At 53.2% G+C, this 26,116-nt stretch overlaps 1 protein-coding gene across 1 annotated transcript in view; it reads right to left on the bottom strand.

Moving 5' to 3' along the window:
* CDH5 (cadherin 5) overlaps window positions 1-25,093 on the bottom strand; it is a 39,192-nt gene extending 14,099 nt beyond the window's left edge. Inside the window, exons 1-7 of the mRNA XM_068992243.1 lie at window positions 24,969-25,093; window positions 12,719-12,945; window positions 5,438-5,726; window positions 3,551-3,667; window positions 2,521-2,685; window positions 1,531-1,718; window positions 24-274 (exon numbers count right to left, since the gene is read on the bottom strand). Coding sequence (XP_068848344.1) covers window positions 24-274; window positions 1,531-1,718; window positions 2,521-2,685; window positions 3,551-3,667; window positions 5,438-5,726; window positions 12,719-12,922 — 1,214 coding nt within the window. The 5' untranslated portion in view covers window positions 12,923-12,945; window positions 24,969-25,093. The remainder of the gene's footprint in view (window positions 1-23; window positions 275-1,530; window positions 1,719-2,520; window positions 2,686-3,550; window positions 3,668-5,437; window positions 5,727-12,718; window positions 12,946-24,968) is intronic.
* Between the last annotated feature and the right edge of the window lie 1,023 nt (window positions 25,094-26,116).

Raw genomic sequence — 26,116 nt, 5'->3', positions numbered from 1 at the left:
CCTCACGACCTCCACCCCCTTACCTGATGTCCCGCTGAGCAGCGTCAGGGTCCTTGGCCAGCACCGAGCCAATCAGAGGCTTCTTCTGGTTCTCCTGCAGCTGGAAGTGGTAGAAAGGCTGCTGGAAGATGGGGGGCTCGTCCACGTCTGTGATGTTGATAATGACACGGGCGATGTTCTTGGGGGAGGTGCTGCCCAGGTAGCGGAGGTCAATGGTGGGGTCTGTGGCCTCGATGGTGAAGCTGTATTGCGGGATGCGTTCATAGTCCAGGGGCTGTGGGAGGAAAGTGTGGTGAGCTCCTGCTCTGAACCAGGCCCTGCACGGTAGTGCTGGGACGACACCTGTTGCGCAGATGAGGGGCCTGTGGCCTGGCTGTCTTCAGCTTCGTCCTGACCTTAGCTCTATTCTGAGAACTGGAGACACCAAGCAGATCAGCCATACTCTTGCTATAAGGGGAGCACAGACTAGTGGTTCTTCCCACAGCTCCTCAAAGCCGTGCCTTTTCTGTGTGCCTTTGCTCAAGTCTCTTGCCTGCTTGCCACACTCCTCCTCACCCCATCAAGGAACCTGTCCAAACGTAACCAGATGTGCTCTCTGAGCCTGTTCCTGCCCTCCTGACAACAGTTTTGTTCCTGCCTGGGTCCCCTTTGGTGCGTGTGTGTGTCCTCCCTACTGGCCGAGAGCCTTGGTACCCTGGGGGCTGTTCGACTCCCCTGGGTATATCCAGTTCCCAGCCCAGGGCTGGATCAGAGAAGGACTCCAGAGAGGTCTGCTGGAGGAGTGGTCTGGCTCAGGTACACGGGTTTGAGTGTCCCCTCTGAGGAGGAGATCCCTGGCCTGGGCCCCCTAGTCCTCGGCATGGCCATTCTGGAGGCAGTTTGTGCCCCTGGCAGACCTTCTCTCTGCTTCTAGATTCAGCTGGTTTGACTGCTCTCTCTGCAGCAGCCACTGCCAGTGGGCACCCCATCCCCATGGTGTTCACTGTGTCCTTACACACTGACAGCTTTTGGCTGCAAGCACCTGTACTCTACCAGGGCTCTCCTCGCCAGCGCCCAGGGCAGATCAGAAAGTGCCAGGAAGTGAGCCCCCAGGAGCCCTCAGGCAGCCCACAACTGCTGCGACTCAGAAGCATGTTCCACATAGTTGTCTAGATGTCCCCAGTGGGACCGTTTCCCACTCACCCACAGTGATCACCTGCTCACTAAGGAGCCTGTCTTAACTCTCCTCCCTTTTACATCTCACTGCTCCTGGGGGCTTCCTGAGATCACCCCCCAAATGAGCTGTATACACCTAAGTCCTTGCCTCAGGGTCTGGTTCTGGGGTAGCCCAGCCCAAGGGACTGACCCTTCTCTCGTGGCTCCATGTCCCAGCTCCAGGGTCACAGGATCCACGAGCACATGGCCTGCTCCACACTGGCCCAAAAGTGGACCTTTGGTGGCCTCTGACCCAGGAGCAGCCCCTGGCTGAGTCCTGAGCATGCCAGGAGCCCCCAGCCCCCCATCTGATGCCACTGCTGCAGGCCTGCGAACCTTTATGGGCTTGATGATGCCCTCGTTGTGGGTGGGGTCCGTCTCGATGGTGAAGGTGTCCCTGTACTCGCCCTGCACGAAGCTGTACTTGGTCTTCCGGTTTTGGGGCTCATCTGGGTCCTCAACAAACAGAGAGCCCAGGGGGCTGCCCACACGGATGTCTTCTGGCACAGAAAATGTGTACCTGGCTGATGCAGAAGGGGCGCCCCAAAGGGCATGGGGTTAATGAGATAGACAAGGTAATTGTCGCATATACTATCCCAGTATGTTCTGATACAAGCAACAGGCACAATAAAGTAGCAGCAGCAGTAGTAGTAATTCCTCTGGAATTTTGGGTCTCAAGGCACAGAGGTTCCACTCATCTGTCCTTTCATCCCTTCATCCATCTGACAAGTAGTTATCAAGGACCCCTGTATGTGAGGCACTTTGCTGGGGGATCTGTCAACTGCCAAGAGAGAGAAGCCCTGCCTTTGAGGAGCTTTCACCATATATAGTGAAAGGGTACACTGGCCTGTCCTTGCAGTGGCTGAGCCTCTGAGTGACATCAGCCTTGGAGGTGCAGGTGATGAGCCTATCTGACCTTCCTCCCCAGCCCACCCAGCGCGTGTGAAGAGCTCCTGTTGAACATTTTCCTGTGGGGAGAATCAGTCTGTGGGTGGGTCAGGGCCCAGCCCTGGCCCTGGCGCTCTGCTGAACCCTGGCTCCCCAGCTCGTGGGTTTTCCCGAGCTCATGGAAACTGGGTGAAACTGGTCCTGTCTGGTAGTGGGACTCTGGGCATGTGGGACACAACAGAGAGTGTGATCTGCTGCTGGCCCAAGAGGGCGCCCTGGCAGGCCAGGTGTGCAGCCTTGGGAGTGTGTGCAGAGATGGGGAGCACCGGGAAGCCATCTCTGATGTAGGCTCACTCTGGGGTGGAGGGAGAGGTGGATGGATGCCAGGCTCCTCCCTGAGAGCACCGCCCCCACCAGGGCCCAGGGAGAGGGGCTCACTCTGGGTGAAGATGGGGAAGTTGTCGTTGACGTCCTGCAGAGTGATGAACACGGTGGCTGTGCCTGACTCCCCCCGGCGGCCCTGGGCGTCTTCTGCTTCCACCACAACCTCGTACTTATCCTGCGTCTCTCGGTCCAGGTGTTTGTTCATGGTGACAATGAGTCCTGCAAAATGTGTCCTGTCAGGAACCATGTTACCTGAGGAACTTTTAAAAAATATGGATGCCCACACGCTACCCAGAGAGCCGTGACTTCAGAGCTCCTGGGTGACGTCCCTGTGCAGCCAGGGCCAAGAGTCAGGGGAGATCCACCACCCATCTCCACGCCCTGCACTGTCAGGCCAAAGCCACACAAACACTTTTGTCCACTGTGGGCCGAGAAAGAGCCTGAGGCCACATCTAGGCTCAGAGTAAGCAAAGTGCTGTGATGGGTTATGCTTCAGTGCAGCATAGGTTGTGTATTCGCCATTGTTCTGAATGGTGGCATGCCCCAGGCCTGACCACTTGGACTTTTGTCTTTCTCCAAAGACAGTCCTTACAGTTTTTTTAGGTCACCTGTGATGGCTAATGACAACGAGCCACATGCTCTTTATACGTCATCTAATGCAGACTTCACAGCTCCTGTATGGGGTGCATGCATATAACATTCCCCATTTTCACCATGAGGACTCGCCAGTGCTCAGAGGTTGGTTGATTTGCCCAAGGTCTTTAGAAGTGGTGAGCAGCAGAGATGGGGTTGGAAACCAGATCTGTGTGGTTCCATAGCCAGAGCTGCTAACCAGCCTCCTCGTCTGCCTCTCGTGTCCCTGCTTGGGTGGATTTTTGCCCCCTGGACTTGAGTTCACATCCTGGACACCTGTCTGCCTCCTCCTGCCCTCACCAGCCCCCTTGTCTTGACGGGTGGTACTGACCACCTCCACAGGACAGTGCAAGTCAGTGTTTGGTGACACCTGTCAGACTGGGCTTCCCTCTGTGCCTACACCTCCACCCGCTCCAAGCCAGTGCTGCCCAGGGGGGTTAGTCACACGGACCAGGGCCACGGATGTCGAAACTGTCTTTTCCCTTTGTGAGCTGGTACACAACAGAAGCGTGGTCTGCCACTGTGGGGTCATCTGCGTCCACTGCTGTTACCTGGATGACCGAGGTCCCTGCCGGGAGAGAATCCAGGGTTACTGCCTTGTGACCACCAGCCCCTCACCCCATTCCCAGATGAGGGCAGATGGGGCTCAGGCTGTCCCCTGAACCCCCTCTCCCGGCTCCTGTTTTCTGAGGAGCCTGCCTGGCGCTGAAGTGCTGACATTGGCGGAGGCCCAGCCAGTCAAACATGAAGGGTGAAGAGAGCAGTGGTTTTCTTTTATGGGGGAAATGAGGGGAGGGGTGAGTGTCTGCAGTCATGGAGAGAAACAGAGGGAGAGCTGCTTTATTTTTGCTCCTGGAAGCATGAGAACAAGAGAATAGGAAGGGTCCCAAAAGACTGGGTGTCGCATGTCTTTCCCCTTGAACTCCAGGCTCCCCAGGCTTAACAAGAAGGTCTGGTCTTGAGCCCTAACCAGAGAGCCTGGACGAAGGGGTGGGGATGGGAGCTCTTTTCTCGCATCCCCTGGAGGCTGGGAGTAGAATTGAGGAAGAAATAGTCTCCTCTGGGGGCCTAGGGTCCAGGCTGGTGACAGACCTGGGGATGAGGTGTGTCCCTCTCCACCGCTTCCCCCGCAACTCCTGAATGGACCCTAAAGGTAACCCCTTATCTTGGTGGCAGAGTTGGCCTCCTTCATGTGTGAAGTTGATGTTCTCGGCATGCCAGCCCTGCGAGTCAGAGCAGTGGGTGGGGTTGGCTTCAAAGAGTAACAAGGTGTGTGTGTGGGTATGTGTGGTGTGTGTGTGTGTGTGTGTGTGTGGGTATGTGTGGTGTGTGTGTGTGTGTGAGGTGTGTGTGTGTGTGGGGTGGGGTGTGTGGGGTGGGGTGTGTGTGTATGGTATGTGTGTGGTGTGTGTGTGGTGTGTTTGTGGTGTGTGTGTGTGCGGTGTGTGTGTGTGTGTGTGTGGTGTGTGTGGTGTGTGTGTGGGGGTGTGTGGTATGTGTGTGTGTGATGTGTGTGTGTGTGTGTGTGTGTGGTATGGGATGTGTGTGTGTGTGGTGTCCGTGTGTGTATGGTGTGTGTGTGTGTGGTGTCTGTGTGGTGTGTGTGTGTGTGTGTGGTGTGTGTGTGTGTGTGGTGTGGTGTGTGTGTGTGATGTGTGTGTGTGATGTGTGTGTGTGGTGTGTGTGTGTGTGTGTGTGTGTGGTGTGTGTGGTGTGGTATGTGTGTGTGATATGTGTGTATGTGTGGTGTGTGTGTGTGGGGGTATGGGATGTGTGTGTGTGTGTGTGGTGTCTGTGTGTGTGTGTGTGGTGTGTGTGTGTGTGTGGGGTATGGGGTGTGTGTGTGTGGTGTGGTGTGTGTGTGTGTGGTGTGGTATGTGTGTGATATGTGTGTATGTGTGGTGTGTGTGTGTGGGGGTATGGGATGTGTGTGTGTGTGGTGTCTGTGTGTGTATGGTGTGTGTGTGTGTGTGGTGTGTGGTGTGGTATGTGTGTGTGATGTGTGTGTGCGTGTGTGTGGTGTCTGTATGTGTATGGTGTGTGGTGTGTGGTGTGTGGTGTGTGTGTGTGTGTGTGTGTGTGTGTGTGTGTGTGTGTGGTATGTGTGGTGTGTGTGTGTGTGAGAGAGACCATCAGGGCTCTGTCTGGGACCAGGTCAGAGTTTAGTCTTTAGGGACCAGAGTTCCTTTCAAGTCCCGGCAAGTGGCACTGCATGCCTCCCCATCGCTGCTTGGACCTCACTGAATCCTGCTCCAGGCAGTGCAGCTGCTGATGGGGGAGGTGCCTCTGGATCAGGGGTGTGTGAGGGGAGAGGGAGAGGGACAGACCAAGCACATACCTATCCCTGACATCTCGGGCACGGAGGCGTTGAACACCCGGTGGGTGAACACAGGCCAGTTATCGTTGACGTCGTGAACTTTGATGGTGAAGCTGGAAGGAGACTCCAGGTTCCTCTTGGTGTCCTTGTCCACCACGAGGGCAGTGAGGTGGTACTCGGAGATTTTCTCCCTGTCCAGCCTCTCTAAGGCGTACACATCGCCTGTGTTCTTGTCGACCCGGAAGACCTTGCCGGCAGACTCTCCTCTGAGCTGGTACTCGGTGTTCTTGCGGTCCACACTCGATTTAATCTGTAGGAGGCGAGGCACCGTGAGCTGGAGACGGCAAGTGCTGGCTGTGTGCCTGTGTGAGTCTATGGGACTGTTGAAAATCACTTCTATAAGCATACAGTTAAATGAATTGTATTAAAAATGAAGGTGATGACCTCAAAACTTATTGCTTCCTAATAATTTTACCACATTTCACTATGTTCTTGAGTTTTTATGTTGGTCCTGTCTAATCATGGAAATCCTGGCTAACGGTGTGTTGGTGCACATCTCTCTCCCGCTCTGCCTTTAAGCTGGTAGCTTGAAACAGATACGGGGAAAGTATTTACCCCAAGGAAATTGGCAAAGGCTATAAACAGGGCTTTTCCCTTCAAAAGCTAGTTGTCAACTGTTTATCAGCACATCACTGGGCCCCAGCCATTTAGATTTGGAGCGATACATAAGATGTTCTCTTCTTGAAAAAAAAAAAGTTCTCCTCTTGGATATTTTCAATATTTAGTCCTGCAGAAAAGAACTCCAGCAAGCTTTGTTTAACTCAGGATTTCCCGTACTCATTAGACCACTGAATCCTTTTCCTTTGTAACACGTGTTGTTAGTGTCCTTAGGAATAAGGTTTGGCAAATAACATGTGTAAAGGAATTTGCTCAGGCTGTCAATAAATGCTAGTTGTTACTCATGCTAGAGCCATATGTTAAAGGATATTAGAAGGTTAGAATTGCTGAACATTTCATTTATAGAATCTTAGAAACAGAAATTCTTAGGAGCATAAACAAATGATATATGTTGAGTGCTTCTCTAATGGATGGTTAGGATGTTCAAAAAACAAAGTTCAGTTTAATAAAAGAAAACAAAATCATCAACTCCCTACGAAGTGCCAGCCTGGGAACATAGAGATAGTGCAGACTGTGCTCTTGCTCTCAGAGCCTGATTTGAAGCTGCAGAGGAGATTTTGAGGATGGGCAGCATTTAAGAGTCAGTTGGAATGAGAGCCTTGAGTGAAGGTGTTACATCAGAAAGGCTGGTGGAGGACCGGAGAGAGAGAGGGGTCTCAGAACAGAAGAGGTGGCATGAAAATGGGCCTGGTCAAGTCCCATGACGTCTGGAAAGCATCCTTAGGCTTAGCAACGATGCAGTCATCAGAGCCCTTGGGGAGAGCAGCATTAGGGTGGTGGACTGAGAAGCTGGATGACAAGGCTTTTAGAGAAGAGTCTCAGAGTGAGGAAGGGGGAACTGGGAGTGAGGCTCCTCCCCTTTGGGGGCTGGAGAGACGGAGAAGTGAGGCTGTAGCTAGAGGTGGTGAAACATCTTAGAGCACAGTGTGCAGGGGGCAAGTGGTTCGTGGGGAGGCCCCAAACCCAGCAGCCAGGACATGTGATGAGTGGATGGACTAGAGGCAGGAAGTGGTACGCCTGCTCTGGAGCCTGTGGCCTGGGCAAGGGACAGTGGGGATCAAGGAGGAGGGACAGTGTGGGCCCTGTGAGTTACTCCAGGTTAGGACAGGATGGTCGTTCCACACCTGGCTGCGTGGGTGCATTAGGACCCAGGTAGGGAGAGGTAGCCAGGGGAGCAGGAATCTGCTTGGATAGTCATTGAAATTCTAAGATTGTGGCAATGGAAAAAATGTTGGCTGCCATATTAGTAAACAAGGGATGTTACAGCCATCAAGCCATCATATTACAGCACCCCCGCCCCACCTCCTAGCAGATGGTGCACCCGAGGAGACTCAGGATGAGAAAGCACAGGATACTGACCCCAGAGAGCTGAGCTGTGCATCAAAGGAATGATTTCAGTGAACCCTGACCTTGGCATCTTCTCATACACAGAAAAAGGGCTAAGTTCTGTGAGATGTCTGTTTTTCTTTAATTAACGGTAATCTTTTGAAGTTCCAACTACCTGATCTTTGTTGCAAAACCTCCTGTATATCCTGGCTCCCCACCTTGCCTCTTTGCAGAAGTCCCTTAGAGGGACGTGAGAGTCCTGTCTCCCAGGCTTGAATTCCTCAGAATGTCTACCAAATAAAACAGGACTCTCAACTTTTAGATTGTGCTTTTTTTTTTTTTTTCAGTTGACAGTTGTATCTGACTCATACTTAAACAACTTTGGTAAAAATTTCTCAATATTATCAAATCAATAGCGTTAAAAAAGATATCCTGTGAAGGTAAGTTTCTGTTTTCCTTCCCTCCAACTTCTCTTAGGTAGACTTTATATATTAGAACAGTTCTAGATTTATAGAAAAACTGAGATGATAGTACAGAGGGTTCCCATCCCTCCTGCTCCCAGTTTCCCTGTTGTTAACAAACTACATTAGTATGGTCTGTTTGTTGTAATTAATGGACCAGTGTTTATATATTAACTAAAGCCTGTAGTTTGTGCAGATTTCCTTAGCTTTTACCTAGTGTGCTTTTCTGTTTTACGATCCCACCTAGGATACCACATTACATCTATTAATGGTTGTTATGTTTCTTTAAATTCCTCTAGGCTGGGATAGTTTCTCAGACTGTCCTTTTTTTTTTTTAATTGAAGCATAGTTAATTTACAATATTGTGTTAGTTTCAAGTGTACAGCAAAGTGATTCAATTGTACATACATACATGTTCTTTTTCAGATTATTTCAGATTATTTTCAAACCATTGTAGGTTTTTTACAAGAGGTTGAGTATGGTTCCCTGTTGCTATCCAGTAGGTCTCTGTTGTTTACCTGTTTTATGTATATTGGTGTGTAGATATTAATTCCAAACTCCTAAGTAATCTCCCCCACACCTACCCCACTTTCTTCTTTGGTAACAAAAGCTTGTTTTCTCTATGATACTCTCCTTGTTTTTGATGACCTTGAGAGTTCTGAGGACTGCTGCTCGGGTGTTTTGTCAGATGCCCCCCTACTAGAGTCTGTTTTGCTCATGATTAAACAGACTGAGGTTATAGGTTTTAGGGGGGTCCTCCCCTTTTTAAAATTATCCCTATGTTTGGATGTAACATCTCAATGCCAAAAGCTATGCTGACCCATATTTGTGGATTCAGAAGGCTGCTCAGGTCTCATTCCCATTGTCCAGCAAACAGCTCTGTAAACAAAGGCTCTGTGGCTCTGATCTTGACAAACAGGGACTTCCTTCCTTCAGATGACGTCTTTGGAGTGAGGAGGTGAGCCATGGAGCCCTGTCCTTGCCTTTTCCAGGCAGCCTTGCTGCTTCTCAGAGTGGGGATTGCACGGGGCTCCCTCCCCACCCCCTGCCCCATGCCAGGTGCCAAGTGCGTGCTGGTGGCAAGTGACTAGCAGGCCTGACGCTCTTCCTGCTGGGCAAAGACTCTCAGGCGAGCTGTTCAGAGTGTGTTAGGGCTGCTCGTAGCCCCGCTTTCTGCTGACTGTTCCTGACTCAGCTCAGTGGTATTCCTTGGGGGCAGCCATTCTCTTTGGAAGTTGATTCATGGCCAGTCATCCCACTGCAGAGGAGTAGGTGGTCTGATGACATTTTCCTCTAGTGTGGGGAGTCAGGAGCCCTACGCTTTCCTGGGGCTCTTCTGGTTTCCCTGTGTGACCCTGCGGCAAGCTTCTGCCCCTCTGAAGGCAGACTGAAAGATCTAAAATTCCCAGCCATTCTTTGTGGCCAGAGGAGGCCTGGGCCCAGGGAGCTGGCCTTGGGCAGGGCTGCGAGTGGAGATTCCCCAGCTGGCCCCCACTGCCACCTTCAGTGGCGTTTCTGGTACCAGGGCCAGACTGAACCCTCCCCCATTTAAGGGTCCTTTCTGGCCTGTTTCTCTATAATCACGGGGAGCCCCCATCTGCCATGTGTGGGGCTCTTTGTCTAATACATGCTGCCCTTCTAGACCAGGGTGGGCAAACTGGTCCTGTGAAGGGCCAGATAGTAAAAATTTTTGACTTTGTGGGTCATATGGTCTTTGGACAGTTACTCAAATCTGCCATTGTAGCATGAAGGCAACCACACCTTCACTTTCAAAACCGCGTGGTGGGGCAGTTCTCTCAGCCCCTATTTATGCATGTATTTGTTTAATTGAAATATAGCTGATTTACAATGTTGTGTTAGTTTCTAGTGTACAGCAGTGACACACACACGTATATATGTATACACACACACACACACACTTTTTGAAATTCTTTTCCATTATAGGTTATTACAAACTACTCAATATAGTTCCTTGGGCTGTACAGTAGGACGTTTTTGTTTGTCTGTTTCATATATGATAGCTTCTATCTGCTCACCCCAAACTCCTAATTTATTCCTCCCCTTTCCCCTTTGGTAATCATAAGTTTGTTTCTATGTAATCATAAGTTTGTTTCTGTTTTGTAATTAAGTTCATTTATATCATGTTTTTAGATTTAACATATGAGATATCATATGCTATTTGTCTTACTCTGTCTGACTTCACTTAGTATGCTGACCTCTGGGTCTACCCATGTTGCTGCAGATGGCAGTGTTTCATTCTTTGTATGGCATACACACACACACACACACACCTATATATATATGCATATCTCCACATCTTTATCCATCCGTTGATGGACAGTTAGGTTGCTTCCATGTCTTGGCTATTGTAAACAGTGCTGCTGTGAACTTTGGGTTGGATGTATCTTTTTGAAATAGAGTTGTCATATTTTATGGATATATGCCCAAAAGTGGGATTGTTGGCTCATACAGTAACTCTGTTTTGAGCTTTTCAGGGAACCTCCATGCTGTTCTCCATACTGGTTGCACCATTTTACGTTCCCAGCAACAGTATAGGAAGGTTCACTTTTCCCCACACCATCTCCAGCATTTATTGTTTGTAGACTTTTTGCTGATGACCATTCTGACTGGTGTGAGGTGGTACCTCATTGTAGTATTGATTTGTATTTCTCTAATAATTAGCGATGTTGAGTATCTTTTCATGTGCCTGTTGGCTATCTGTATGTCTACTTTGGAGACGTGTCTACTTAGGTCATCTGCCTGTTTTTTGATTGGCTTTTTTGGTTTTATATTGTGTTATATGAGCTGCGTATGTATTTGGGAAATTAAGCCCCTGTCTGTCGCATCTTTTGCAGATATTTTCTCCCAGTCTATATGTTGTCTTTTTGTTTATTTGTGGTTGCCTTTGCTATGCAAAAGCTTGTAAGTTTGATTAGGTCCCTTTTGTTTATTTTTGCTTTTATTTCTTTTGCCTTGGGAGACTGACCTAAGAAAACATTTGTGTGATTTGTGTCAGAGAATGTTTTGCCTATGTTCTCTTCTCTGAGTTTTATGGTATCATGTCTTATATTTAAGTCTGTAATAAGTCATTTTGAGTGTGGTGTGAAGGAGTGTCCTAACTTCATTGGTTGACATGTGGTCAACCCCTGTTTTAGATCACAAGCTCCGCGATAGTGGGGACCACGTCTGTCTTTGCCCCCAGTTATCTTCTAGAGCCCAGTCTGTGCTTGGGACCACCCCTCCTCTCACCAGGGCATTGATCTTTCTTTAGCTGACCCTGTTTAGCTTCTAGGAATTTGACATGGCGAGATTTTAAAGCACTTGAATGGAGTTTTTCTCCTCAATGAAAACTCTTGGAAAGCCTAACCCATCTCCCTGTGGTCATGTGTGAAATTCCACCACTAGAGCCTCTCCTTTCAATAGAGTGGTTTTGACATCAGCAGTCCTTTGACACAGGAAGATCATTCATTAGTCACTCAGTGTAGCTCCAAACCCTAGGAAGGTGACTGAGGATGGACGTGTTTGCAAAGGGATGAAATGAGGGTTAGAGTCATAGACACTGCCCTGGAGGGCAGGCTTGGGTCAGGCACCTTGTTATGGCTGTCTTAGAATCTGGTTGAGTGGGTGGTCTGAGAGAAAGGGGTTTTTGAGGAAGTCCAAAGGCCTTGACTAGAGATGGCAAACTGTGGCCTGGATGATGAACTTTGTTACCAGCACAATTCTGTAGACATCTGCTCAGGACCTGAAGACCTCTCAGATGGGCAGATTTAAAGCAGCCTTCACTTCATGGGAAATAGATGGGGAAACAGTGGAAACAGTGTCAGACTCTATTTTGGGGGGCTCCAAAATCACTGCAGATGGTGACTGCAGCCATGAAATTAAAAGACGCTTACTCCTTGGAAGGAAAGTTATGACCAAGCTAGACAGCATATTCAAAAGCAGAGACATTACTTTGCCAACAAAGGTCCATCTAGTCAAGGCTATGGTTTTTCCAGTGCTCATGTATGGATGTGAGAGTTGGACTGTGAAGAAAGCTGAGCGCCGAAGAATTGATGCTTTTGAACTGGGGTTTTGGAGAAGACTTTTGAGAGTCCCTTGGACTGCAAGGAGATCCAACCAGTCCATTCTAAAGGAGATCAGCCCTGGGTGTTCTTTGGAAGGAATGATGCTAAAGCTGAAACTCCAATACTTTGGCCACCTCATGCGAAGAGTTGACTCATTGGAAAAGACCCTGATGCTGGGAGGGATTGAGGGCAGGAAGAGAAGGGGACGACTGAGGATGAGATGGCTGGATGGCATCACCGACTCGATGGACACGAGTTTGAGTGAACTCTGGGAGTTGGTGATGGACAGGGAGGCCTGGCGTGCTGCCATTCATGGGGTCGCAAAGAGTTGGACACGACTGAGCGACTAAACTGAACTGAACTGACTGGTTCCACCCTAAGTCCTGAACCCTCAGACTATACTGGCCTCCTTAACTGTGCATGGGGTGGTCCTTCTGCCAGTGATTCAGCCCACAGACCAAAGTCTGGGAGAAAAATGCACCCTTGTACGCAGCATTACTTCCACCACCACCATCACCTCCAAGATCGTCATTATCGCCCCCACCACCTTCCCCTTCCCAGTCACCACCACCACCACTTTCTCCTTGTCTGCTTTCTCCTAGTCACCGCCACCGCCACCTCCTCTGTCTCTCCCACTATGACCATCACCCTCACAGCCATCATCTCTAACCCTACAGCCACCCCACCACCCCCATCAGAGTCTTGCCCATCACCACCAACGCTGCGGGCCGCCTGCCGCTGAGCCCTCTCTTGCTCCGGGTCCTGAGGCTTACCTTGCCCACGTAATGGGGCAGCGAGTCATTTCTCTCTTCGTCAATGTGCATCTGATTCCAGATCCAGTCTCTCTTCTGGCGCCGGTGAGCCGGCAGCGAGCCGAGGGCGTTGGGTCGGCCAGGGTTGGCGGCCGCTGCAGCTGCTGCCAGCAGGCCCAGGTAGCAGGTGCCCCCTGCAGCCAGCAGCATCACAAGTGCCTGCATCTTCCCAGGAGGGAGGCCCAGCTCTGAGGGAAGAGGGGACACACCATCAGGCCTCTTGCGGTGCGAGCATCTCCCAGGGAGCTCTGACCCATTTAACCCTTCGTCCTCCACTCTCTGCTCAGCCCAGCAGAACCAGGGCCTGTTCCTGCCCCCACAAAGCTCCAAGTCCAAGAGGGGATGAAGGACGTGGAAACAACTCCTTCTTAAGGTGTGCATGTGCTGGCGGGGAAGCAAGCAAGCGTGACGGGGAGCCCAAAGGAGAGCTGTAGGAGAGATTTGCTGGAGGAGAGGGTGATGCTGACGTGAGCGAGAGCTCCCGGAGCCTTGTGCAGGGGATGCCCAGCTTATCCTCGCTTTACATGTGGGAAACCTGAGGCACAGACATGAGATGTTCACGCTGGAGCAAATGGTGGGCCTGAGGCTAGAGCACCGTTGTCTGACCTCAACAGCCGACACTTATCAATAACTGTCGTAAAAAAAGTAAAAATGTCACCAGAATAATAAATATCAACTTTATATGTGTTATCTCACTTAATCCTCCCAATAACCCTGGAGGTGGGTGTGTGTAGCCCTCACTTTATAGATGAGCTGAGGAAAAGAGAGGTTTAGTAACATTTCCCAGCTCACCCAGACTCTAAGCTGCAGAGTTAAACTCAAACTGAATTGGCCTGGCCCCAGAGTTTCTGCTTTTTCTTTCTGCCCTCTCTTGTCCTAGCACCTGCTGTGGGATGGGATTTAAAGGCTTGTCTGAGCAAATATGCCCCCTGGCTGGCCTAAGAACCCCTGTAGCAGCGCTACTTTGATGCTGTCTTCAGAAGGCTCAGAAGGCTGTTAAGAAAGCTGGATGTCTTAACCCAGAGGGTCAGGCCCTCACCAGACCCCGAGCTCACAGTTGGTGATCAGCTTAGGAGCTGTCACGAGAGCAGGGGTGGGGTGGGGTGGGAGTGTTGAGAGGCTGGGCTCACAGGACCAGCTTCATAGTTTGTGGGGTCCAGTACATAGTGGAAACATGGGGTCCTTTTTACAAAAGTTATAAAGAATCGAGGGACGGAGACAGAAGAATATGAAACCCAGCACGAGGTCCTTTTAAGCACAAGATCCCATTGAAAGCAACCCTTGGGGTGTGGGATTACCCTGGTGGGGAATCTGGGGTCACGCAGAGAGAGGGCCTGGCTTCACCCTGAGTTCCAGAAGGAAGGGGGATTTTCTCACTGCCCCACAGGGGGTGTCACTGTGCCCTCTCAGCCCTGACCCCTCAGCCTATACCCATGCTGGGCCCCGTGTCACTGACCTGTGGCTCCTGGGAGGGTTCAGAGGAAGAGGGGTGCTGTGTGGGAGAACCAGGGCTCCCATCTGGAGAGAAGGAGGGGCCCACTGGGTGCTGGGTGGAAGGCTGCCACCCTGGCCGTCCCCCGCCTTGGCTGGAGGGAGGGGCACAGCACAGGAAGTTTCTAAACTCTAGTAACATTTTCTCTGAGACGGTGGCGCCAGGCTGTCCTCAGTGAGGGCTGAGGGTGTCTGTAGACTGGCTCCTGGGCCTGCTGATCTTAGCACCCAGCATCCCTGTGGCCCCTGCTGCCGGCCCAGGAGGAAGAGGGCTTGCAGGGTTGGGGTAGGGCAGTGCCTGGAGAGCAAGTGCCGTGTGCCTGGGAAGGCTTTCGGGTCCATTTCCTCAGTCCTAAATGAGGCGGTTGAACCGAAAGAGACCCGATGCCCTTCGAGGTGGGCTGTGAAAAGGGCAGCTGCTCCGGGCAGGAGGAAGGCAGTGAACAAAGGGACGAGGAGCTGAGAGTCCTGCCAGGAAGCCGTCCTAACTCAGAGGCAGCGCAGCTGTGACCCCTGGCCAGCCTCACGGGGTTCAGGCCCGGGAGGTCATTTCCTTCTTTGCCTGGAAATGACCTGCGTGTCTTGCTGCTTTCTGTATCCCTCAAGTGAGAAGTGACTCACGAATGAAAAAGTAGGAAAGGGTGGGGGAAGGGATAGTTAGGGAGTGTGGGATTGACATGTACACATTGCTATGTTTAAAATGGACTACCGGGCTCTCCTGGTGGCTCAGTGGTAAAGAATCAGCCTGCCAAGGCAGGAGACATGGGTTCAATCCCTGATCTGGGAGGATCCCACATGTGGCAGAGCAACTAAGCCCATGTGCCACAACTGCTGAGCCTGCGCTCCAGAGCCCAGGAAGCAGAACCGCTGAAGCCCGCGCCCCAGAGCCCGTGTTCAGCAACAGGAGAAGCCGCCGCAGTGAGAAGCCTGTGCACTGCAGTGGAGAAAAACCTGGGCAGTGACAAAGACCCAGCACAGCCTAATAAATACATAACATCAAAAATAAATCAGATGGGTTACCAACAAGGCCCTGCTGTGCAGCACAGGGAACTCTGTTCAATGCTGTGTGGCAGCCTGGATGGGAGGGGAGTTTGGGGGAAAATGAATACATGTATACGTGTGGCTGAGTCGCTCTGCTGTCCACTTGAAACTATCACAACATTGTTAACCAGCCATACTCCAATATAAAATAAAAAGTTTTTTAAAAAAATAAAAAAGTGAAGCAAACAAGTGAAACTGAGAAAGGGGAAGAGAGAATTCTCAGGCACCTGGGCAGGACTAACTCCTGAGGCCAAGCCCTGAGCGAACGTGAATGGAGCCTCTACTGTGTGTTTGGTGTTAGTTGCAGCAGTGAGCAGGACAGACAGGATGTGTCCTTGGGGAGTGCGCGCTGTCGGGGGAACCCTAGGAAAATAAGGACATGAGGAAAAGCGTCGGCTGCTGATCAGAGGCCCTCAGGGAATTATGCTGAGGGTCACAGCAGAGGGCGAGAGGGCAGCTGGCTGAGACTCCCAAGGCCAGGGAAGGCCTCTCAAAAGAGATGACTACTGGAGTGTCAGCCCTTGGAATACCAGGGGAAGGGAGGGAATCCCTGGCAGAAGGACCAGCAAGTGCAAAGGCCCCGAGGTAGAAGAAAACGGTTCATTTGTCTGAAGAAACAAAAGAGAAGGCCTTTGGGTCAGAGAGAAATGAGCAGTCTGTGGGGCTTCAGAGAGGGGACCAGGTCAGGGTGGTAGGCTGAATGGTGGCTCCTCAAAGATGTCCATGTCCCCCTCCCTAGCCGCCTTCCATGGCCGAGGACTTGTAGCAGATAGGGTCAAGTTAAGGGTCTTGAGATAGGGAGGTTATCCTGGATTATGTGGATAGACCCAGTACAATCACAGCGTCCTTAAGAAGATGGAGGCAGGAAGATCAGAACGAGAAAAAAGGAGATGTGATGATGGAAACAGAGCTTGAAGAGATACGGGGCCGCAGGCCAAGGCGTGCGGAATCGAGGCCGGCCCCCCAGTCTTTGGCCTGAGCAGTTGCAGGTCAGGGCTTTTGCTGAGATTTGGAGGATGGGTGGGTGGTGGCGCCACCAGGTCTGTGTGGGCTGTGTCAGGTTGGAGTTGCTATGAGACGTCTCTGTGGCCGTGGCCGGGAGCTGCCAGAGACCTGATCTGAAGTGGGAGAGATGTCGGGGCTGGAGCAGCTGCAGACGGTCGTGTCGTGTGGCTGGTGCTCAGACTGGGAGGCTGGAACGTGAAGGAGACCAGGGAGGAGAAGTGGCCCAGGACAGCCCCACAGGTCTTCCCTCTTTTCTCTGTCTGGTGCGCTTCTCATCCGGAATTTTGAGCCCAGACTCCTCTGGGGAGCCATCTCTGGTCTCCACCTTGCACCTCCCGCATCTGTGGGCATCTTCCATTACATCATCGCCTGGGGTTGGTCCCAGGGCTGGGGCCCAGTTCCCACTGCTGGGCTCAAATCACAGCTTCCTTCCCTTCCTGGCGAAGAGCTTTCCCTGTGCCCATCCTTCCTGCTCCCCAAGGCCCAGTCACACATGGCACATGGCTCTCTCCTCTGTGGGGTGACGTGGAGCAGGGTGATGGTTGTGACTGCAGGCTCTGTGGTTCAGAGAACGTCAGTTGCGCTGCTTTGTCATTGCGTGACCGTACACATGACACTTCACCTCTCTGAGCCTCAGTCTCATTATCTGTACAATGGGAACACTAGTGTCTGCCTCTCAGGGTTGTTTTCAGGCCTGATTTTTTTAAAAACAGTAGGTAAGAATGAAACTAAATGTATATGAATCCTTGCTGATGCTCTGTTCTGCTCCACTGAGTAGTCAGCTTACCACTTTTGTTTCTTATTACTCAGCCGTTTGGCTGGGGGCATGTTCCCACCCTGCTGGATCCACTCCCCCTGTCCCTCCCCTGACCTCTGCTCTGTGTCAAGGGGACTGACCCTGGGCTTTCTGGCTTGAGCTTCAGATATCTGGCCAGTAGGGTCTGCAGCGGGCATCTTGAGGATAGGAGGAGAGAAGTCAGGAACTTCTTCCCCACTGCTCTCTGCTCTGGTCCCTATTTCCTCCTGTGGCTGCATCTCTCCATCCTGCTGGCCTCTGTTAACTCCCATCAGTCCCTCACTGGGTTCTGGAAAAACCCTCCCCTCTTCTTAGTCCCCTTGGTCCTGGATGGCCTGCTTCCTGCTTCTACAGGCCTCAACATCCCATTTGTTCCCATGATTAAGCTCACAGCTCTATCTTTCCTTCATAAAATCTCTTCTTTGGAATGCCAGGGGTAACTGATGTATTCAGCTGGGACTCCATCTGATACAGTGAAGAGGATGCGGCTTTCTCTTTGTTGAAGCCTCTTGGATAGGGCAGTGGTCCTGGGGCTGCCAGCAGGCAACAGCCAAACAAACAAATAACCACATTGGCCTTCAGTACAGCAGAGGCCGCTAGTCACAGGCTACGGCCGCGTGGCTCACAGGAGACATCATCCTCTTGGTGGCTTTGGCTGACCCCCAGCCCCGGAATGTCCTCTGAATGTGCAGAAAAGCCCCTTGGATCCTATCGTGTGTCTAGAAGAGGGATCGCTCTCTGCTGTGAGCCCTGGAGAGAAATCCCTTGGCACCCAGGACTGGTGCTTGCTCCTGTAGAGTCACCTCATGTCACTGGAGTGTCCCTTGCTGGGCTCTGCATGCTCAGCTGTCTGAGCAGTGAGTGAGGGGCCAGGACTCTGGAGGTGGGGCCTTTGGGAGAGGAGGACCACGTGCCCCATCTCACTCCCCTGCTGGACCCTGGTGTGCTTGCGCAGGTCTGCCCTTTTTGCCGGGGACATCATTCCTGAATGCCTCCTCAGTGGCATGCTGAAACTTCGTCTCACTTAAACCCTGCAAACTGTGAGACAGTTGTCAGTAATCCCGTTTTGCAGGTAAGCTCAGAGAGGTAGAGGGAGTCCTCCTGGGTCACACAGCAGCAAGTGGTGGAGCCAAGATATGAACTTAGGCTACCTTTCACCCCAAGTAGTGTTTTTCCCTCATGGCACTCTGTCTCTATCATGTAATCATCATCATCATCATAGTAGTAATAACAATAGTGATAAGAAGAAGAGGCTGTTCTCCATGCTGGCTTTCATAGATTCTGTCTCATGTAGTCTTCACACTATCCCCAGCATGCAGGAATTATCACCCCCACTTCACAGAGGCAGAAAGTGAGGCTCAGATAACAACTTGTAAGTCATACATCTGGAACCCTCATGCAGATCTGTCTTTTTTTCTAAATCCTGGGCTTCTCTTACACCCAGTCTCAGAGGGCCCTGAGGGACTTTTCCTTCTAAAAAGCCCCTGTATTTCTGTCTTTTGTGTTTTCGGTTAGAAATTTACCTAAATGGGTTCCTGAGGGGAAGGGTTTGTCAAGAAATTGTTCCTCCTCGTCCTACAGTTGGAGAGGAAGTCAGCCGGCAGGATTTGTTGGACCCACAGCTGGAAACACAATTGCCCTTGGCTGTACCTCTGGAGGTGCGGTCAGCGCACAGCTGGGGTCAGGCTTATTTTAGCCCTTTCCTTTCCTGTAAGCAGAAGCCATGTCTCTTGATGTTTCTCACAAGTTTTTGGAGAGATCAGGCTGCTGCTGGCTGGGTTTGGGTACCACAGATATGCAGAGGGACTGAGGAGTTTGGAAGTGATGTCTGTACTGAGAAATGCCTACCAAGCAGCCAGGGAGCTTGCCTGACAACAGCCTTGGGGATGGGGGATTTGCTCGGCTACTCAGAGGTGCCTGCTGGGCACCCAGGGGCCAGGGGCCGGCCTCTCCCTGTTAATCCAGGATCTGTGATGATGCTTCATCCCTGGAGCTCTGACAGAGGCTTTAGGGGCAGCTTCCAATGGACTGATGGCCTCTGTGCCCTCGGTCAGTCTGGGAAGGTCCAGGGGGCCCCCTGGTAGCGGGTATATGGAGCCCAGGAGAAGGGGTAGGGGAACCCTGGAGCATGTGGGGCCAGCTGGGCTCAGGCATGTGCGGGTGGGAGGTTACGGCCTTGGAGAATTCCCAGGTCTGGGTGTGTGTCCACAGTGTGTGGGGCCACTGAGCTCAGAACCTGGATGCCTTGGCCTGAGGACAGAGGTGTGGCTCTGAGGGCTGAGCCGCGTTGGTGCAGGTTGGGCTCAGGGGTGGCGGGGTGGCGGGGTGCCTCTGCCCCTCTCCAGTTCCCTGTCTGGGTCTTGAGGGTGCTTGGTGAGCCTCCAAGAGTAGCCCCAGCCTGGAGGACAGTGACGCCCCTCAGGCTTAGTCACAGTCTCCAGCCTTTGCCCTTGATGTTCTCTTGCCTCTGCCTGGGTGTGGGTCACATGTCACCACCTCTCTGAAGCCCTCTGTAGAGCCCAGGGGTTATACAGTCATTCAGCAAACGTTTCTCAAGCATCTGCTACATGCCAGGCACTGACCTACACGTGGACAGCAAACACAGGCTGCACCCTCATGTAGAGACACTGACCATGTGATGAGAAACCCAGTTTCAGGTTGTGGTGTGTGGTGTGACACAGGAGGAGAGGGGGCTGCAAGAGGGCGGAGGTGGGCGCCCCTGACTCCTCGGAGGGTCTCAGCCCAGGAGAGACCCCGCCTCTCTCTGACCTGCTGTGGGACAGCAGGCAGAACTCCTTTCCGTCCCTTTCTCTTTGTGGCCTCCATCTGTCACTAGGGTTTGGCTTTGGAGGGGCTGTGAGGTCTGCTCAGCTCTGTGCTCTTTACAAGGGGGGATATAGGAGGAGATGGGGCGGGCAGAGGCTGTGCTTTATGTAGCTGAATGGACCCTAGGAAGCCTGGACCAGCTGGGAGCTGCTCAGCAGATAGCCTGGCCAAGGCCTGGGCTCGTTCTGCCCTGACCTGTTCAAGCCTTAGGTTTCAGGGGTTGGGTCTGGGTTTAGGGGGTTATTGAGCAGACTGCAGGGCCCTTGGGTGTGGGCTAGAGAAAGACTCCAGGTCAAGGATAACACACACGACATCCTCAGGCCACACGGACACAGATATGTGCTGCCTACGCAAGCACACACTTGTGTCCCCCGAAGAGTCTTCTCTCTGCAGGGCTGGCCCTTCTCCTGTCCTCACACCTGCTGTGAGCTGGGACAAGACCTGACAGCAGAGCCCAGCCGCAGGCAAAGCCTCAGAGGGTGCACTGGACACTCCACCCTAGCCCAGCCTCCTGCAGGCTATGGGCTCCTGCCCAGGGACCCTGGGTCAAGGGTGAGGGGCTGGGAGGTGAGAGGAGAGGCCCAGAGCTTGCAGGGTGGGGCGCTGGAGCCCCTGCTCCCTGTGTGGCCCTGGACCACCCTCCCCACTGCCCTCTCACCACCTCAAGCCTCAGTCTAGGGCGGAGCCAGTGATCCCTAAACTCATTCAGGGATTCCCAAATTGTCTCCTTGAGCCCCAGCATTTACAGCTGGGCCTTGGCAGTCACCCACACTGGGAGGATGAAGGGTGAGGCCCTGGGAGCCACAGGGATGGGAAGTGTTGGGGGTGGGGCTGGGCAGCTGTGAGCTGGCCCCTTGGGGCTTCATCCTGAACTGGGGCTCTGTTCAGCCCCATGACCGGCTCCTGAGGGTACCAGACCTGATCCCCTCCCATCGGGATTCTGCCAACAGCCGCCTGTCTCAGCTCCCCTCTGAGCTGCCCACGCTGCTGCCCTGCTGACTGCTCCTCCCTGGCTCCCCACCGCCTACAGGATGAGGCCCTGCTCCTGAGCATCCCTGCCCACCCTCTGGCTCTCCTCTCCTTCCCCTCCCGCCCCTCCCAGCCAAGAGGAGGACTGGATGTTTCTGCAGTACACAGTGCTCTTCCTCTCTTTAACAGGCTTTTTGCCCAGGCTGTTCCCTCTGCCCGGAATGCCTTTCCTTGCTGTGGCCCCAGGGTGAACGCTCTGCTTCTTTTCAAGCCCCAGTCCGTGTCCTCCACGACATCTTCTGACGGACTCCCGAGTGTCTCTGATCAGGCAGGGCCTGGGCCAGTGTCCCCTTCATCCCAGCATCCAGCTGTGTGAACTCGAGGCCCAGAGGACCTTGAGGAGCCAGTGTCCCCATCACTGACTGTAAGCCCGCCTTGGTCTCCTTCTCTCCTCCCTCACAGAATTTCAAACAAATCTGCGCATCTGCAGACAACACCTTGGGTGCTCAGAGCAGGTACAATAGTTGAAACAACTCAGAGAAGCTCCTCCCTGTCCCCCAATAGCATCTCTGATAGCCCACCACTTTGTCAGACACACAGCCCTTTGAGGACAATCAGATTATCCTTCTGATGGGTTCTGATGACCATATACCCGTGTGCAGGGCACCTCTGAAGGCAGGACTGACAAAACAGAAGTTCTGGGTTGCCACTCAGCCTTTTTCATACTGATGGCAGACATCGGTGATAAATCACAATGTTCATTCCTGCTGAACTCGAACTCAGCTCCTGAATCCTCAGTACAATCTTTGAGCTGCTGCTGCTAAGTCGCTTCAGTCATGTCCGACTCTGTGCGACCCCATAGACGGCAGCCCACCAGGCTCCTCCGTCCCTGGGTTTCTCCAGGCAAAAACACTGGAGTGGGTTGCCATTTCCTTCTCCAATGCATGAAAGTGAAAAGTGAAAGGGAAGTTGCTCAGTCGTGTCCGACTCTTCGTGACCCGATGGACTGCAGCCTAGCTGGTTCCTCCGCCCATGGGATTTTCCAGGCAAGAGTACTGGAATGGGGTGCCACAGACTACCAATTCATCAGGACTAGTTTGTGATTTGAAACAAATGCATGCTAGGGTCTCTTGGCCACCCCGATATATCCTAAAGGGGCAGCTCCAAGCTTCAAGGAGAGAAAACCCACCCTTGGGAGAGCCTTTTCCCGCCTCCTCTGGGATTTCTGACTTTGCCTGGGGCTCTGAGGCAGTCAGTGGGGGCAACAAGCATTACACACTTGCCTCTTTGCTCCTGGGTTCTGTAGCCTTAGGCCCACTCCTTGTCTTCTCTGAACTCTAGCCTCCTCATCTCTGATGGAGAGTTGATGAGATCACGGGTGCCGAGCTCAGCACACAGTAGGTGCTTAGTGTGTGGGTGTCCCAACTCTCACCTTACCCACTCAGCCTGGCCTGGCAGCTGTGGGTGTGACCTCATATCCTGGCTTTGCCCTGGGCATTCACGCCTGACCTCATTTCCTGGTTCTGCCCTGGGCTCATCTGCTGCTCCTTTCTGTTTGCCTGTGCAAGGGAATCTCATTCGCCGCCTTCCTGGCCCAGCGCTGTGGGCCCTACTGTCCCCTCCTCCCAGTGTCGGCACCTGCCAGAATCTGACCTTTATGCTGTGGTGCTTGGCCTAGTGGTCCTCATGTGAGCTTAGGGACCATGCAGCCCTAGAGAAATGAGAAGACCGAAGCTCAGAGAGCACAGCCAAGACCTTCCAGCACCTTCTGGGGCTCCTGCTCTTCCTCCAGGAACTCTTCTGTGATTTCTCCACCCAACATCAGCTTGGAGCTGGATTAGGATGGGCTTGCCAGTATCTCTCCAGCAAGAAGCCGGTTACTCAGGGCAGCACTTGTCTCCTAGAACATTCTCCTTCCAGGATCGCTGGGCTCCTGGCTCAGTCTGGTGCCTGATTCTGTGGTTTGAACTGTCCGGTTCAATCCCCACCCCGGCTTCTCCCCCTCCAGGCTTCCCTATGGAGTGTGGCAGGGCAATGGGGTCAGAAGGGGCTGGCCTCATTCATATCCTGCTTTCACTTCACAGTAATCGTGTGACCTTGGACTGGCTGCTCAGTTTCTCTCAGCCTCTGTGGTTCTGTCTCTCAACTGGCAATTCTTTTAGTAGCTTCACAGACACCACGGAGGTGCAGAGAGGTGATGGAAGTAGCAGGGATGGATTCCATCGTCAAGGGGGCTCAAAGGTTTTTTTTCCCTGAGCTAGTGGCCATTGTGTCCATTGTGTGTCCTCGGGGTAGCAGCAGAGCTGTGAGTCATCCAGCTTTGGGAGAAGAAAAGCATGGCCCCTCCGGCTTCCTGCCCCCGTGTCCGGCCCTTGTTCAGCAGTACAATCGCTCAGGTCCAGACTGTGGGGCGGGCAGCTTAACCCCTGCCAGGCCAGTGGGCGCCTCGCCTACCCCCTCACCACAATTAGTGGGGTAATTAGCGGGGTCAGCCAGAATTAGCGGGGCTGCCTGGGGGCACAGCAGCTCCTGGTTCCCTTGATTTCCTGCTGCCCTCCAGGCTGGGACCCACACGTGGCTGGACTCAGGTCAGTCGGGAGGGTCCTACTGCTCTCCAATGCCTGAAGGTGAACCAGGGCTCTCAGTCCTGGTACTTACCCCTGGTCCTCAGCATCATTTGCCCTCCCAACCACTCCCTGCTCTAAAACCTTCTGGCCACATTGGCTTGTCCAGGTCCATCAAGCTGCCCAGGCTCCCTGCCTCCCCTGGAATGCCCTTCATCTCCTGTTAGGATCCTATCTGCCCCCAACCCATGACAGAAACATCCATGGGGTGGGGGGTGGGGAAAAGACATAGCGCTTGGTGCGGAGTCGCTGCCCAGAGTGTCCGCTGGAAGACGAGCTGACGCATCCCTCACCTGCTGGGGACTGACCAACCCCAGGGGTCATAACCTTAATGACATTCTAGCCACGGTCAGTTCCAGGTGGCAGGTAAATTCAGCTGTGATTTCTCAAAGCTCCTCTCCTACAATTCATTCCCAGTGCCAGTGGATGTATCACCTCCCTTGACTCATGAAAAGACCCTTTCTTCCAGCTTATAGATGAGGAGGCTGGCACATGAGAAGCTGTGTGGTTTTGGGAAGAACCTGGGCTTTGGGGTACGAGATCTTACTTCATATCTCAGTTGCCTTGACTGAGAAATGGAGAAGGGCTGTGTCTAACTCATCAGCTTGCTCATCAGTAATGGGCTCCAGTGCCTCAGAGCCTTCTGTGGCCCTCATCTCCAGCCCTTACAATGAATTCTCCTGAAAGAACCACCATCTCCATTGTTCCAACACGCAAACTGAGTTTGGGAGATGCTGAGTAACTTAACCAAAATCACAGAAGCGTATGGTCGAGCTGGGACTTGTACCCAGGAAGACGGTCTCCAAGCCAGGCTCTCACCCTAGACCACCTGCCTTCAAGTCTTTTGGGAGAACTTCTCTAAAATATGAGGGCTTCCAGGTCTCTTGGCAACCGATATACGGGTGCCTGGGTGTTCCTGGGTGTTGGGGGCAGAATCCACAGCTCCCGCGGTCTGGGGAGGGAGGAGACAGGATTCCACAGGCAGGGCCTCAAGTACCCAGAGCCAGCCTCAGCGTGCCTGCACTGAAAATGGGGGCAGGGGCTGGCCAGGAGGGAGCCGAGGCCCTGAGCTCCCCTTTCAGGGCTCCTCACCCACTCCTAGCACAGAGCCTTCAGGAGAGGGGATGTCAGCCTGGATAAGCCCTCTCTCAACGGGAGTAGGGGCGCCGCCTGGGCACCAGCCTGTTGCCCCTGGTGTGCCGGCAGACTCAGGTGGAATCCTGTCCTCTGAGCATCGGAGCTCGGCACCCACGGATGCCTCTGGGCCCTCAAGTCTGGGAGTCTACCCGTGGGAGAGCCGAGCTTCCCCTCCCCGAGAACATCCGTCTGTGCCCACCACCAGGCACCCCTTCCCCGCCCCGCTCTTGACCAGCAGACGCAGGCCACCTCAGGAGCGGCTCTTCCTGGGGGAGTCGCTGATGACCATTCTACAGGGGGGAGGCCGAGGCCCCTCACTCACCGTGTCCGTGGGCTCACAGTGTGTCTGTTCCGTCTGGCTGGCTGGCTGGGGCTGAGGGCACCGTGGAGCGCTGTGGAGCTCAGCCGACAGCCTCTGGAGGGGAGCCCCACCCAGCGGCGAGGGAGGCCTGGACGCCGCCCCTGCAGGTTTTCCAACTGGCCCCAGCCCATGTCCCCCCCGCCACTCCCCGCCCCCATCAGGATGGTTTCCTGTTATTGTTCATTTGTGAGGGCCGAGCTGGCTGCAGGGAGGCAAACCCCGCAATGGGCCTGCCCAGGCGGGCTGCCCCCACGGAGGCCTAGTTTCAGATTTGGCCTCGGATATGTAACTCGGACCCCAACCGTAGGCCTCATCCCTGGGGCTTTGAGCCCAGCACCTGCCAAGGGCCTTCATTCATGCTCCTTGTAACCCCAAGGGCTGGTGCCATCCCCTGCCTTTTATAGCTCAGGACACAGACCAGATTTTCCCAGGTGACCCCATGACATGTTGGGGGAGGGCCGACTGCAAAGGTGCTGGGGAGGCCTGGGGGGAGCCCCAGAGGTGGGGCCGTGGGGTGGCGGGAGAAAGGAGACAGACCGCAACCCTTGTCTGTGTGCACTGGATGGGCTTCTTCTGGTGAGGGTGGACCTGGCTTCCAGCTGTCTCCACTTTTGAGCTGACCATGGGCCAGTCATGCACCTCCACCCCAGCCTCAGTTTTCTCTGCTGTAAAATGGGGATAATCAGAAATTCAGCCTCACATGGCTGTTGAGTCCAAGATAATGTGGAAGACAAGGGACGCTGAAAGCAGGACCAGGGACTATTAGAACCAGGAAGCTAGGGGCAGGAGGTGCTCAGATTCTGCCAGTCATGAGAGTCATAGGGGGAGATTTTACCAACTGCAGAGACTGGGGCCCTACGCCAGTGCAGCTCACTGCGGAATTTCCCGGGGCAGGTAGTGGGAATCTGTGAATACTTGCCCCTATTTTTCCATGGATGGATGAATGGCTGGGAAGTCCCGCACGGTATCCCTTATACAGCTGGACAAACATGAGACCTCAGAGGGAGAGAGCTTTGCCCAGGGGCACTAAGTCAGCGGCCACTGGTGTGGAGATAGGGGAGGGGGAGATAAAGATTTCTCTGTTCCAGGCCTGTTTGAGATAGCTTTTA

The sequence above is a fragment of the Capricornis sumatraensis genome, chromosome 20 (genome assembly GCF_032405125.1).
Source record: "Capricornis sumatraensis isolate serow.1 chromosome 20, serow.2, whole genome shotgun sequence".
Taxonomy (NCBI): Eukaryota; Metazoa; Chordata; class Mammalia; order Artiodactyla; family Bovidae; genus Capricornis; species Capricornis sumatraensis.
The sequence above is the reverse complement of the archived record's forward strand: the minus strand, read 5'-3'. Positions and strand labels throughout refer to the sequence as shown.